General features: G+C 53.1%; 2 protein-coding genes across 4 annotated transcripts in view; one reads left to right on the top strand and one right to left on the bottom strand.

Moving 5' to 3' along the window:
• Positions 1-861: 861 nt before the first annotated feature.
• Positions 862-10,792, bottom strand: LOC128334430 (C-factor-like). 3 transcript variants are annotated; one of them, XM_053271265.1, is made up of 6 exons: positions 10,358-10,792; positions 5,902-5,962; positions 5,402-5,589; positions 3,920-4,081; positions 3,005-3,118; positions 862-1,130 (listed from the first exon to the last, which is right to left on the bottom strand). In XM_053271265.1, the coding sequence occupies exons 2-6, from the start codon at positions 5,948-5,950 to the stop codon at positions 1,017-1,019; spliced, it is 627 nt and encodes a 208-aa protein (XP_053127240.1). In that variant the 5' UTR covers positions 5,951-5,962; positions 10,358-10,792; the 3' UTR covers positions 862-1,016. The 3 variants fall into 3 exon arrangements, with proteins under 3 accessions (XP_053127240.1, XP_053127239.1, XP_053127241.1); XM_053271264.1 differs by lacking the exon at positions 10,358-10,792 and adding an exon at positions 8,853-9,006; XM_053271266.1 differs by lacking the exon at positions 10,358-10,792 and adding an exon at positions 6,444-6,532.
• The window catches only part of LOC128334455 (C-factor-like), a 39,213-nt gene continuing 36,540 nt past the window's right edge, over positions 9,548-12,220 (top strand). The window contains exon 1 of the mRNA XM_053271316.1: positions 9,548-9,636. Coding sequence (XP_053127291.1) covers positions 9,548-9,636 — 89 coding nt within the window. The remainder of the gene's footprint in view (positions 9,637-12,220) is intronic.

Raw genomic sequence — 12,220 nt, 5'->3', positions numbered from 1 at the left:
GTAGCAATGTATTAAATTTGGCACATTTAGTCCTTAATGCACTTGCCTTAAATTTATCAACAGAACTTGTGCCTTCCAACAAATGCAGGTGTTCATTCTGAAATGCCGGCTCTAGTTAGTGACTTTCCTGGTACTGGCCCATGCCTCCTTAACCTGGCCCACCTCACGCTTGGAAGTTGTGGGCAAGAAGGAAGGGAAAGAATTGGCTACCCTCCAGCCAGCATGGTTTCTTCTGTCTCAGATGAAATGCATTCATCACATTTCAGTGGGGACCCAGGTTTGGGTGCAGCGGTGGGGCTTATTAGTCAAAGCAAGAAAGGGTCCTGTTGGGTCTCCTCCAAAGACAGCATAAGCTTTCTTAATGGCGGATGTCTTGGCCCTTCCAGCCTATTATTTATTCCAGCTTCAGCACAAATTCCAACAGGAGATGTGCCACGAGGGTGATCTGCATAGGTGATTTTTAAAGTAGGGGCTGTGAAAAAGCGTCTTCCAATTAGAGTAAAAGTAGCTTGAAACTTTTCCACAGGTGACCTCAGTTGGTCTCGGGCTTGGGATTTGTGCTGAAGTTGGAATAAATAACCATCTGGCTGGCTGGGCCCCTTATCCGGACAAGTTTGTGCAACCATAAATTGGTTCGTCTGAATGCCTGAATGTTGTGAGCCTTCATCATTCTGAGTGTTAAAGAGGCCATGGATTGTTGACGGAGTCAGCCCTACGGAGCTTCTTTGGACTGCTGTGCAACATGCTTTGGGCCAGCTCTGGCCTAGGTCCAGCTTTCGGCAGCATGGAGGCTGCAGTCCACAAGGGCAGGGAAAGGCCGTGCCAGGCTGGTGGTGAGCAGGCTTGTAAGAGGGCCACAAATAAGAGAGACAGACGCCAGACTGCATACATTGCAAGCAGCTTTAATTTTCTCGGGCTCGGAGCTGAAGGCCACACAGTGGGGCAGGCCAGCGGCTTGCTCCTGCAGCGGAGTCGCAGGGCCCAGGACGTGTGGGAGGATGTTATCTTCTGCCGCTTCACCAAGGAACGGTTTGGCCCCTCCAGTCTAAAAAGGTGCCGCTGTCCTTGGCAGAGAGGCCGGAAAGCACCTGCACAATTCCGCCTGTGCTGGCTTCTATGCTCAGGGTGTCCTAGAAGAGCAGGACCGGCTGGTTAGGGAGCTGCCTGGAAGAATGCAACGCAGGAGGCTGGCGGCAGGGGTGGGAGGAGAAGTAGCCCGAGAGCTCTGGCCAGGGCTGGCGGAACAACAGACCCAAAGGGGGGGGCAGTGCCAGGCTGCCCAGCCAGCTGGCAGGGCACGAGGAAGCTCCCAGCAGCACTGGGCTGGCCCTCTCCACCTCCAGCACCGTACCCCTCCAATGACTGTTGCTGGTGTCTCTCTTACATTTCAGTTTAGACTGTGAGTCCTTGGGGGACAGGGAGCCATCTTATCTTATTTATTATTTCTCTATGTAAACTGCTTTGGAAACTTGTTGAAAAGCAATATATAAATATTTGTTGTTGTTGTTTCCCAGCACTGCTCAAGAGGGTTTTTTTTTTTTTTTTTAAATTATTTGGAAGTGCCTGGGATTGAACCTGAGACCTTAGACCTGCAAAGCTTGTGCTCTGCCCCTGAGCATTCTTGGGGAATAGCTGCCACTGGCCTCCCTGGGCAAGTGTTTAACCCCCCACCCCCAATCTGGAACCATGCTGAGATCTTCTTGGGTTCCCGTTTTGAATCCAAGCATAGGAGAACAAATGAGTTGCAACAAAGTGAAGCTGCCATCCAACTGGTGCTTTCCTCTGTATTGATCTTGAGGGACTGGAATGGGTTTAGCTGCATGCTGGCTTATTGCTACAGGGTGTTATCCTAACTGAAGCCAGGCATGTGACAGTTCCCTCCTGCAGGTGGCAGGACTTGACTAGGACTCTGTGTGGGACTGGATCCATCTATGCTGCTGCTGCTGCTCTCACAGCTCCCATCCTTTTACCACCTGGGCGTTTTCCAGATTAAATGCTACCACAGGATCACTACAGATCTGCTAAGTATGCTTCTGAACTTCCTATGTAGTGACACCACAGTCCCTGCGCTGACGGCAAGGGGCCGTTCACATTTCCTTTTATTTTAATAAGACAATACATAAAAAAGAATAGTAAAACTGATACATAATGATATCCATTCACCATATGTAAATAATTAGATGAAGGAGAATGATTAAAATGATCTTGATTTGTGAACAGAATAAAATGACCATATCATGAAAATCATTAGAATTAGCTTGACCCACTTAAAGACAAATAATATGGGTCAATTTTTCAGATATGGCAATATGCCACATAGACCGATACCAAGAAGTCAAAGACATGGGTTTATGCTTCCAGTATTGTGCAATGGATAATCTAGTCGCAGTTAAAATGAAAACTATGAGATCCTTAGACAATAATGCCAAATTAGCTCCCTGGGCCGTTCATATTTCCAATGCCTTCTTTCAGATTTTATCTTTGCATTTATAGTGCTACAGCACTGCATGTGCGTTGCAAAAAAGAAGCTGTCTTTTCCTGTTTGAGATTCTGGGGGTCATTTTCAATATGATCCTGCCGAGCAGAAGCATTTTACCCCTGCTGTAGTGTGTAATCTGGAAAGTGCCCTGGAGGTCCAGGAGCAGGGCCTCTTGTGTACTTAAAACATGACAAGCACCACCACACCCAACCTTGGGTTCTCTTATCTGAGCCAGCCAGTTTCCGCCTACACATCAATCCTGTTTAATTCCCAAAGTGGGGCGAACAGGGCTGCTGCCGCCGCCTCTGGAACTGGCAGTGTGTGCCCACGACAGTGGAGGGTCCTCTAGATGTGCCTGCTCTCTACGTGGCACTTGACACAATAATCCCAACTGTAAACAAAATCCTAACCTTTCTGGTTGCAGAGATTCAACGAGAGAGCATGGCAGCTGGACATGAAGAGTGCCCCCCCCAGCTACCACTCTCCCCTCCTGCAGTGTGGGGGGGGGGGCTGTAGGTCGCCTACCTGCTCTGCTCCCACGTGGGTCTTCACCCCCTCGGGGTTGACAGCCACACACAGGATTCCCCAGAAGGGGCCGTAGGCGAGTGACTGGCACTTGGTCAGCATGTTCAGAGCAGCCTGCAGGGGAGAAGGGAAGCGCCTGGTTGCTTGCAGGCAGGGAGGGGCCACACGGAGGGGCGCAGGTCGCAGGGTCCAGGTCTGGCTGGCTTGTTCCATGCACCATTTGGCCCAGCCAGGTCCTAGTGAACCCCAGATTGGCAGGATTCGCATCCGGCCCCCGTTTTCCCAGCAAGTGTGCAGAGGGAAAGCCTAGGCGCAGCTCCTCCTCTTTGGGGGCGGGGAAAATAGGTCTTGGGGATTGAAGGGCGGAGTTCAGAACAATGAAGGGGAAACTCCTCCCATGCGAAGGGGGAATGGCATTAAATGGTGGGGCAGATCAATGCCAGCCCCCAGGGGACCATGGCTTTTCCGGCCAGCTTGTGCTGTGATCAGGATGGTTGTCATAGGAACACAGGAAGCTGCCATATACTGAGTCTGAGCCTTGGTCCATCTCGCTCAGTATTGTCTTCACAGACCGGCAGTAGCTTCTCCAAAGTTGCAGGCAGGAGACTCTCCCAGCCCTGTCTTGGAGGGGCTGCCAGGGAGGGAACTTGGAGCCTGCAAACAAACTGGTTTCTCAGGACCCACTGCAAGCCCCATTTCTTCAGGGTTGGCTCACCACCCAGGAAGCTGTCGGGGCCCACCCCTCCCTGTTGGTCAGCCCAGGGGCTTCTGCTGCAGCGGTGACAACACCCTTCCTCTCCCCCAGGAGTACCTTTGCTGGTCGAGTAGAGGGTCTGTTGCCCTGAACAGGCCCCTGGGCTGGCCTGGGCTCCTTCGCAGGAGCAAGCCCCAGGCTGCCCCCGCCCCCGCCTGTACCTTGCTGCAGCGATAGCTGACGTCCTGCTTCCATTCCCAGCTGTCGGCGCAGCAGGAGAGGGATCCGTAGCTGCTGGAGATGTTGACAATGGCCGCTTTGCTGCAGCTCATCCCACCCTGGAAGCTTCTCCAGGCTGCCCTTTGGAGTAGAGGCAGGAAGGCCTGCGGGGAGACACATACTGTATCAGCAGCCCCCGCGGCCTGTGGATTCCCTCGCTCCTCCTCTCCCCCACTGGCTCCGGTCTACTCCTAGAGGGCGGCTGGCAAGCAGGGGGCGTATCTAGGGTAGGGCAGGCAGGGCACATGCCCTGGGCGCCACTTGAAGGGGGTGCCATTTTCAAAAATTTTTTTATATATATATATATATATATATATATATATATATATATATATATATATATATATAATGGCCACCATAAACAAAATGGCCACCATGCATGTTCAAATGGCCTCTGTGAGGCCCTAGGCCATGCCAGGCCTCACAGAGGCCATTTGAGCATGTGCGGTGGTGATTTTGTTTTCAGCGGCCATTTAAAAAAACCAAACAGTTATTTTAAAAAATGGCCACCGCACATGCCCAAATAGTGCGAGGCCCTAGAGGCCAGTGGGGGGAGGGGAAAACTTTGCAGACCCCCCCCCCATGGCCTTTAGGAAGCCCCCCAAAAGGGGATACAGGTAAAAAAAAATTTTTTTTATATAATATAATTCACTGCACACATATTCAGTTTGGCACTGTGTACAGAGAATCAGGGCTTGTGAATACTGAGCTGAAGCTTATGAGCTAGGATTGTATTCATTTGCTCTTACTTTGCTTCTTGTGATAAGTGAGTTAAATGTGATGTCTTAATAATATGGCTATTAATGGTGAGTTTGTCTTTGAATCAGTGTGAAATCCTTAGTATGAAGGCCCACTGGGAGTTTCTTGCTCTCTTTCTCTCATTTTAACTGTCTTTCTGAAATACTAGAATATATTCCAAGCAGTGACACAGTTTACTCTGCGTATCCTTTAATTATTTTCAGAGCATCTGGGAAAAGTCAAATTCTCCATTTATTTTTAAAACTTATGTAATAGTGATGCTACAATGCATGGTAGAGAATTAGACAGACACTTCTGTTTAGTTTTCCAAGTACACCTCCACATAGTATTTGGGTATTTCATGAGCCCCAGCAAACTGAAATTTGTAGTTTCCCAGCATTTTTTGGTCTGGCTACGTCCACTGCTAAATAGTTTTTGAAATATTAATGAGCTTGACTTGTACTTTTCAGCTTTTTATGGTAAAGTGATCTGAAAGATGGGTGTCAGATGTCTGGACAGGGGGCGCAATTTCAGTGCTTGCCCTAGGCGCTATTTCCCCTAGGTACGCCTCTGCTGGCGAGCCCAACCCCATGGCCAGCCCGAAGCCCGGGGTGGGGGCCCTGGGCCGAGTGGGGCCAGCCCTGCTTCCCCGGAGGCCTGGCCTGGCCAGCCTGTGACGGCCATACCTGGCAGACCAGCAGGGGCCCGATGGTGTTGGTGGTGTAGGCGGCCTCCATGCTCTGGGCTGTCTCAGACTCCAGGCTGGTGTTGCAAGTGAGGGCCGCGTTGTTGATGAGCAAGTTGAGGCCGCAGCCGGCCGTGCGCTCTTCCACTTTCCTGACAGCTTCCTCGATGCTGTGTGGGTCTGTGACATCTAGAGGGGGCGACAGGGAAGAGAGGGGAAGCTGGCTCGGGACCAGAATCAGACTTTGGCCGGGCTCCAGGCTGCTTCTGCAGGGAGTGGTGCAGTGGACAGAGGGCTGACCGGCGTAGAGCACGGGCTGCAGGCAGAGAGGCCGGCTCCAAGCCCCACTCGGCCCAGAAGAAGGCTCGTGGCCTCCTCTCCCTCACAGCCAGCCGTATTTGCTGCCTTGGTTCCTTTGACGGTGTGAAAAGGCCCTGAAGAATAAGGAAGGGTTTGCCACTCAGCGTGGAGGGGTAAGGCCAGCCCGGGCAGGATACGTACCCAGCTGCAGCAAGACCAGGTCCGAGGCGCTTGAGCAGCAGGCAGCCATCTCCTTCAATGCCTGGAGAGAGAAGAAGGCAGCTGTCTGTGTGAGTCTCTGGTAAGGGCCCCTCAAAGCAGCCTGCAGGGGGAGCAAGAGGAACGGGGCAGCAAGCATGGCCTGTCCCCTTTGCTAAGCATGGCCTGCCTGGGTTTGCATTTGAATGGGAGACTGCAGGTGTGAGCAGCACTGCAAGGTGCTCCCCTGAGGGGATGAGCCGCTCTGGAAAGAGCATCCCAACCATGGAGAAGCCGCAACCGGACCATTCTGAGCCAGATGGACGCGGTAGACGGCAGCGTCCTCTGATCCTCCTTCCAAAAGGCCATGGAAGGGATTCAAAGGGCACTCATGAAGCATTCACTTCCATACGACCTGCTTAAGCAGCCTATACTTTCATGCTCAGGACCTTTGAAAGCCTCATAATAAATGTATAAATAGATTTTAACAGGTCTCCAATGGCCTGTTCCTGTACCGTTGACTCACGGCTCAAAAGAATTCTAACCTGTTGTTCATGGATGTATCTCCACCTCTGGCAAAACAAGATGGGGCGAGTAGGGAGTGCCTTTCTGGCCTGCTGGTGGAGAAGCCCATTTGCTAGAGTTCCTTTTCTTTTTGTAAAAAACACCTCCCTGCAAGCAGAAAACTAGCACAGTAAAGAAAGGGTTGAGGGAGAACCCTTGCCCCTGTCGTGCTAGTTTTATTCTTTGGGGAACATCTTTTTAGAGGGGGGAGGCAGGCATTCAGACACGGTTTTTCCCAGCTGCCCTCTACAACCCACCTCATTCCACTGCATGGGTAAAGCAAGCCATGAGAGAGAGAGAGAGAGAGAGGGAGAGGGGTCTGGGTTTGAAAGAGGGCATGCAGTTCTAGTGGAAACCACCAGCTGGTTCGGTCAGAGGGGAGCCTGGAGCTGCTGCTCTCCTCCGCCCTGGACTGGCTTTTTCCCTCGGAGGAGCACAGCAGCTCTCCCTTTTCCTCCGCCCACAGAAGGGCAGGAACACACTGGCTGAGGCCCCTCCTCGCTTTGGGGCGCTGCTAAAGAGAGGCACAAGCGGGGAGCCTGCCTGGCCCTTCTGTGGGGCTCTTGCCTGATTCGTGCTTGTTGACCTTCTGAAATCAAGTCTATAATAAGGTCTTGTCTTCTGCTTAATGTTCCCAGAGGGATATCAGGCAGGATTGCCAATAATACAATATAGTCATGTAATAGTGGCCACTTTATTCAGCCAAGGCGTCTTGTCTTGAGCCCACCCAGAGAGGAATGGAAGGAAAAACCCTGCTGGATCAGGCCCAGGCAGCCCACCTCAGTCAAGGGCCAACCAGGCACATCCCGGAAGCCGACAAGCAAGTGGGGGAAAGGGGGCAATTGCCCCCCGCCCCGGCCGTTGGTGCTCTTTCCCTAGCGGCACCTGGAGTTCAGGGGCACCAGGCCCGCTCGGGTCCTGATGGAAGCATACAGCGGTCCAGGCCGAGTAGCCCCTGAGAGCCCTCTCCCCCATGAATCTGCCCAATCCCCTTTCAGACCCATCTAGATGAGTGGCCATCACCACCTCCAATGGCAGCAGCAAATGCCATCGTTTAACTACACGTGGTGCCAAGAAGTCCATCCTTTTGTCTGTCCTGAAGCTCCCAGCAATTAGCTTCAACAGATGACTCTGGGTTCTAATGCGACGAGAGAGGGAGAAAAATGCCCTCCTAACTCCTTTATCCGCACCATGCATAATGTTATACACCTCTATCAAATTCCTCTCTTACCTGCCTTCTTTCTAAACGAAAGAGGCGCAAACATTGTAGTCATTCCTCATGGGGGAGTCACTCCAGCCCCCTGGTCATTTGGGTGGCCTTTCTCTGCCCGTTTCCAGCTCATAGGAAGGAACATTGGAAGCTGCCATATACTGAGTCAGACCATTGGTCTATCTAGCTTAGTATTGTTTTCACAGACTGGCAGCAGCTTCTCCAAGGTTGCAGGCAAGAGCCCTATCTTGGAGAAGCCGGGGAGGGAACTTGGAACCTTCTGCTCTTCCCAGAGCAGCTCCACCCTGTAAGGGGAATATCTTATGGTGCTCACACACCAAGTCTCCCATTCATATGCAACCAGGGCAGACCTTGCTTAGCTAAGGGGACAAGTCCTGCTTGCTACCACAAGACCAGCTCTCCTCTCCCAGCTGTGCGACTTCCATTTTGAAGTGCAGCGACCAAACTGCGTGGACAATGTTCCGGATGTGGTTGCACCGTAGAGTTATACAAGGGCATGCCTTTATCGCCAGTTTTATGTCCAGTCCCTTTCCTAAGGATCCCGGGCATGGAATTTGCCTTCTTTCCAGCTTTCGCACGCTGTGTTGACATTTTCAGTGAACTGTCCACCACGACCCCAAGATCCTTTTTCTAGTCTGTCACTTCCAGCTCAGACCCCAGATAATTTTATCTTAATGCCTTCAGTACTTGAAATGTAATTATCTTGAAAAAAGATGATCAAGGTTGATTAACAGTTTTCATTCCCAACCTGGGAAGTTCCCAGGTTCTTTTTCGAGTAGTTTTGCTCTGGTATATGCAAGCCTGTACTTATTATTGCTTCTACTCCAAATTAACACACAATCCTACCAATTTAGATTCTGCATAAACACGTCCTGTCTCTTCCAGGACTCAGTTAGTCATCTCTGGCTGAACTTTAGCCCCTCAGAGATGCCTTCTGGGCTGACATGTAGTAGAAACAGCCTTCCAGGAGAGCTGTGACCCTGAGCCCCTGTCACTGCATCTTCTCACCTTTGGGGCTTGTTCCCATTAACTCCCCTCCGCCAGGGATCTCTTCTTTAGCCCACCTCACTGCAAGGGCCGGTCTTGGGTATGTGTGCATCTGCACCTGCATTTTCAGCCCTAAGGGAATTCCCCCTCTTTCATCCGGCTTCCTCCTTACCTGTCCTTCAGGCCCGTCGGGATGATGGCAGGTTGCAAAGATGAGCGGAGGTGGCTGTGGCAGCTCCAAGAAGCGCTGGACCAAGCCCAGGCCGATCCCTTGGTCGCTGCCCGTCAGCAGCAGGCTCTGCACCCTGAAGCCCGCCATGCTCTGCTCCTGGCTCCCAGTGCTTCTGTGCAAGCTGGAAGCACTCTGCTGGAATGCAGCTATCTGGGCCATCTAGGGCTCTGCCCAGTGGCAATTAGCAGCATCAGCTAATCAGCAGGTGAAGCCAAGGAAGTCGGATCAAAAGGCAGACTCCCTGTCAGCAGCAGGAATGCACCCCTCAAAAGAAGCAGCCTCCCCAAACCCTTGAAGTGGCTGGGATGCTTTAATTTCTGCAGCAAACGCTTTGGAAAATGACACCTCATGCTAAATTGCCTAGACAGGGCTGCTCATGATGACGGCTGTGTTGAAGATATACCACTGAGTGGCCGGGAGACATCTGGAAAGCATGGGCCTGGTCCCCATCTTCCCCCCTAAGCATCACTGGTGGGCTGTGGTGGACCTCTGGGGGTACTGCATGTGTGTGTACTACACACACACACACACACACACACACCTTCATACCAGGGCCAATCTTCTTATAAGAGGTAGGGGTGTGTGTGTGCATGCGCTCCAAAGTGGTCCCTTAGAAAAGAGATGTGGGCACCTGCATGTGTGCACACCCCTGGTGGGCCCTCCTGAGGCCCCAAGTAGAGGCCGTGAACAAGACGTGGCAGCTGCTGTCTGCTTTCCCCCTTAGGTAAGTCGGTGAGAAGTCTTCATGAGGGGAAAGGGCAGCACCACCACCACCACTGGGGGATGCGACACGGTCCGTGCGTAGAGGTTGAGCCGCACCAGCATCCCCAGCGGGGTGCGGAGTGCAGACCTGGGGGGTGCCGTGTGCCCCCTTTCATGCAGCTGGTGGCAGGGTGGGGGGCAGCCCCACATGCCTCACCAAGCGCCCTTTGGAGAGGCTGCTGGCAGGAGTTGCCACAAGATGCGGTGACAGGAAAAGCCTGGATGGCTTTAAAAGGGGTCTAGAGAAATGCATGGCGATAAATCCATGGTCTGTCAATGGCCTTGGGACTGATCTCTTACGTTAGCCAGGAGGAGGAGGAGGAGGAGGGCTGTGGAAAGGAGGCTCCAAACCTCTCAGAACAGGAGGAGGCTGCTCAGAGATGTTTTGTTTCTCCTTTTTTTGGGGGGTGCGTGTGTTAGAATTAATGGCCCAGACAGCCAGTTAGGATGTTAGGATGCGCTTTGTTTGTGTTTAACTCTGCTCCTTTGCAAAATGCTTTCACCCTTTGATTGGCATGGAACCATGGATTTGCCTCTTAAACTTTCTCTGGCTTCAGAGCCCCCTTTAAACTCATCTGACCAGCCATGCTTCATTGGCCCAGCACCTAGCACAATGCGGGGGGGGGGCACTGTTTGTAACCCCTTGGTAAATCCCTTGTAAGGTGGGGGGCAGAAATTCTCACCTGTCCACCATTGTCCGGCGATCCTTGTTGCCTGCCTTCCAGCCAGGTCCCATCCTCACCCCTCCCATCCTGGACAAAAAGAGGCTGCAGTTGCCAGTAACTGGAACGTAGCCCTCCTGGGCTGGTCACCTGGACCCAAGAGACACGGGTAGCTGCAGCAGCAGGAGAGGCTTCTTGTGCCGATGGAGCTGCAGTGGTCTTCCAGCCCCCTCGTGGCCGGCCGGCCCACAGCTGCAACCCTGAGGCACAGCTGCCTCCCCAGTAGAGCCCACACCAGTCCCTACCAGCAGCCAGCCAACTGGCTAGAAAGGGCCAGGGGGCAGGGCTGGGGGACCAGGCCTGGGGCCTTCTCTGCCCCCTCCTCCTGAATGCTGCTGCTGCTGCTGCTGCTGAGACTTCCTTCCCTTTTCTCTTCTCAGCACTAGCAGCCCGAACCCTGCCTCTCGTTCTGCTGTCAGCATCCTGGGGTCTGACACTGCTCCGTAATAAGAGGCCGGCAGCCAAGGCAGCAGTGCAGGCAAAGTGACTCAGGCGTCATTCCTGCCGGGTTCGCTTGAGCAGGCAGAGGGCGGCAGCGTTCTGACACAGCCTCAGCCAGGCTTCTTTGTGGCATCATAAGCGGCTGGGCTTCCCTCTGTCTGGAGCCAGTGGTCTCGAGGCGCACAAGGTGTCGGCTGGCCCCCAGCTTGGCTTCGGCAGATGTGTGGAGGGCAGGGCTCCCCAGGCTGTGGGCCGCCTCCAGCCTCAGAGGCACACTCTCTCTCTCTGTACCAGCTGCAGGGAGAGGAGGGGGCCTGCACTTCCCTCTGGCCTGGGGGCTCCCCAGAGGCAGCATCTGGTGGGCCACTGTGGGGAACAGGAGGCTGGGCGGGAGGGGCCTTCTTGGGCCTGATCCAGCTGGGCTCAGGCTGCTTCCCCCACCACCCGGAATGCCCCCAAACCACCTCTTCCCTCCACCATAAAGCAGTTTTGTCCTTGTCAAGAGTTTCCTCTTTATTAATTAATACAGCAACAAACAGATGGATAAGTGCACAAATGGTCATATGGTACTTTTAAAAATGAAAAACAAAAAGCAGACAGTCCCCTGCAGCGCGGAGAAAGGGGCAGGACCGATGGCGAAACTGGCGTTTAATTTGCTGGTAAGTCCATCCGTCACTCCAGCAGCAGAGCTGGGAGAAAGCTGCAGACCAAGGATGCCGGGAGCGTGTGCGTGTGCGTGTGCGTGTGCGTGTGCGTGTGTGTGCGCGCACTCACTCATTCACAGTCTCTCATGACCCCCAAGGCTGGTGACTAGGGATGTGTACAAAACTGGTTTAACCCAAGTCGTGACCTGGCCACACAAATGACCCACACACACTCACGGTGGCCAGAAAAAGGCCACCATGCACTCAAACAGAACCGAAATGCCCCCCAAACAGGCCGGTGGGAGGAGGCCAGTGGGGTGGGGGAGCCTCCAGAGGCCGCCACCCACCACCCCCCGCAGCCAAAGCAACACACACACACACACACACACACACACACACACACACACACACACCCTGGCTGCAGAAGCCCTCAGCAGCAGCAAGTCAACCATTTTGTTCGTTTTACACCAAGTTTATTGGCACCCAGCAGCTCCTGAACTGGGCCTGAACTAGCCTGGGTTGTTTGGCTCAACATCGAGCCGAACCGGTTTGAGGTCGAGCCCTCAAACCAAACCAGCTCGAGATCAAGCTGGTTTGCACATCCCTCCTGGTGACTGTTGTTGGGCACTCCAACATTAGATCCAGAGGTACCAACCCAGAATTATATGGAACCCAGGCCTGTGTCTGATTCCATTTTATAAGAGTTCAATTAAATGCCTGAACTCAAGGTGAACTGACA

Source organism: Hemicordylus capensis, chromosome 9 (genome assembly GCF_027244095.1).
Source record: "Hemicordylus capensis ecotype Gifberg chromosome 9, rHemCap1.1.pri, whole genome shotgun sequence".
NCBI classification, from domain to species: Eukaryota; Metazoa; Chordata; class Lepidosauria; order Squamata; family Cordylidae; genus Hemicordylus; species Hemicordylus capensis.
This window is presented reverse-complemented; position numbering and strand designations above follow the sequence as displayed.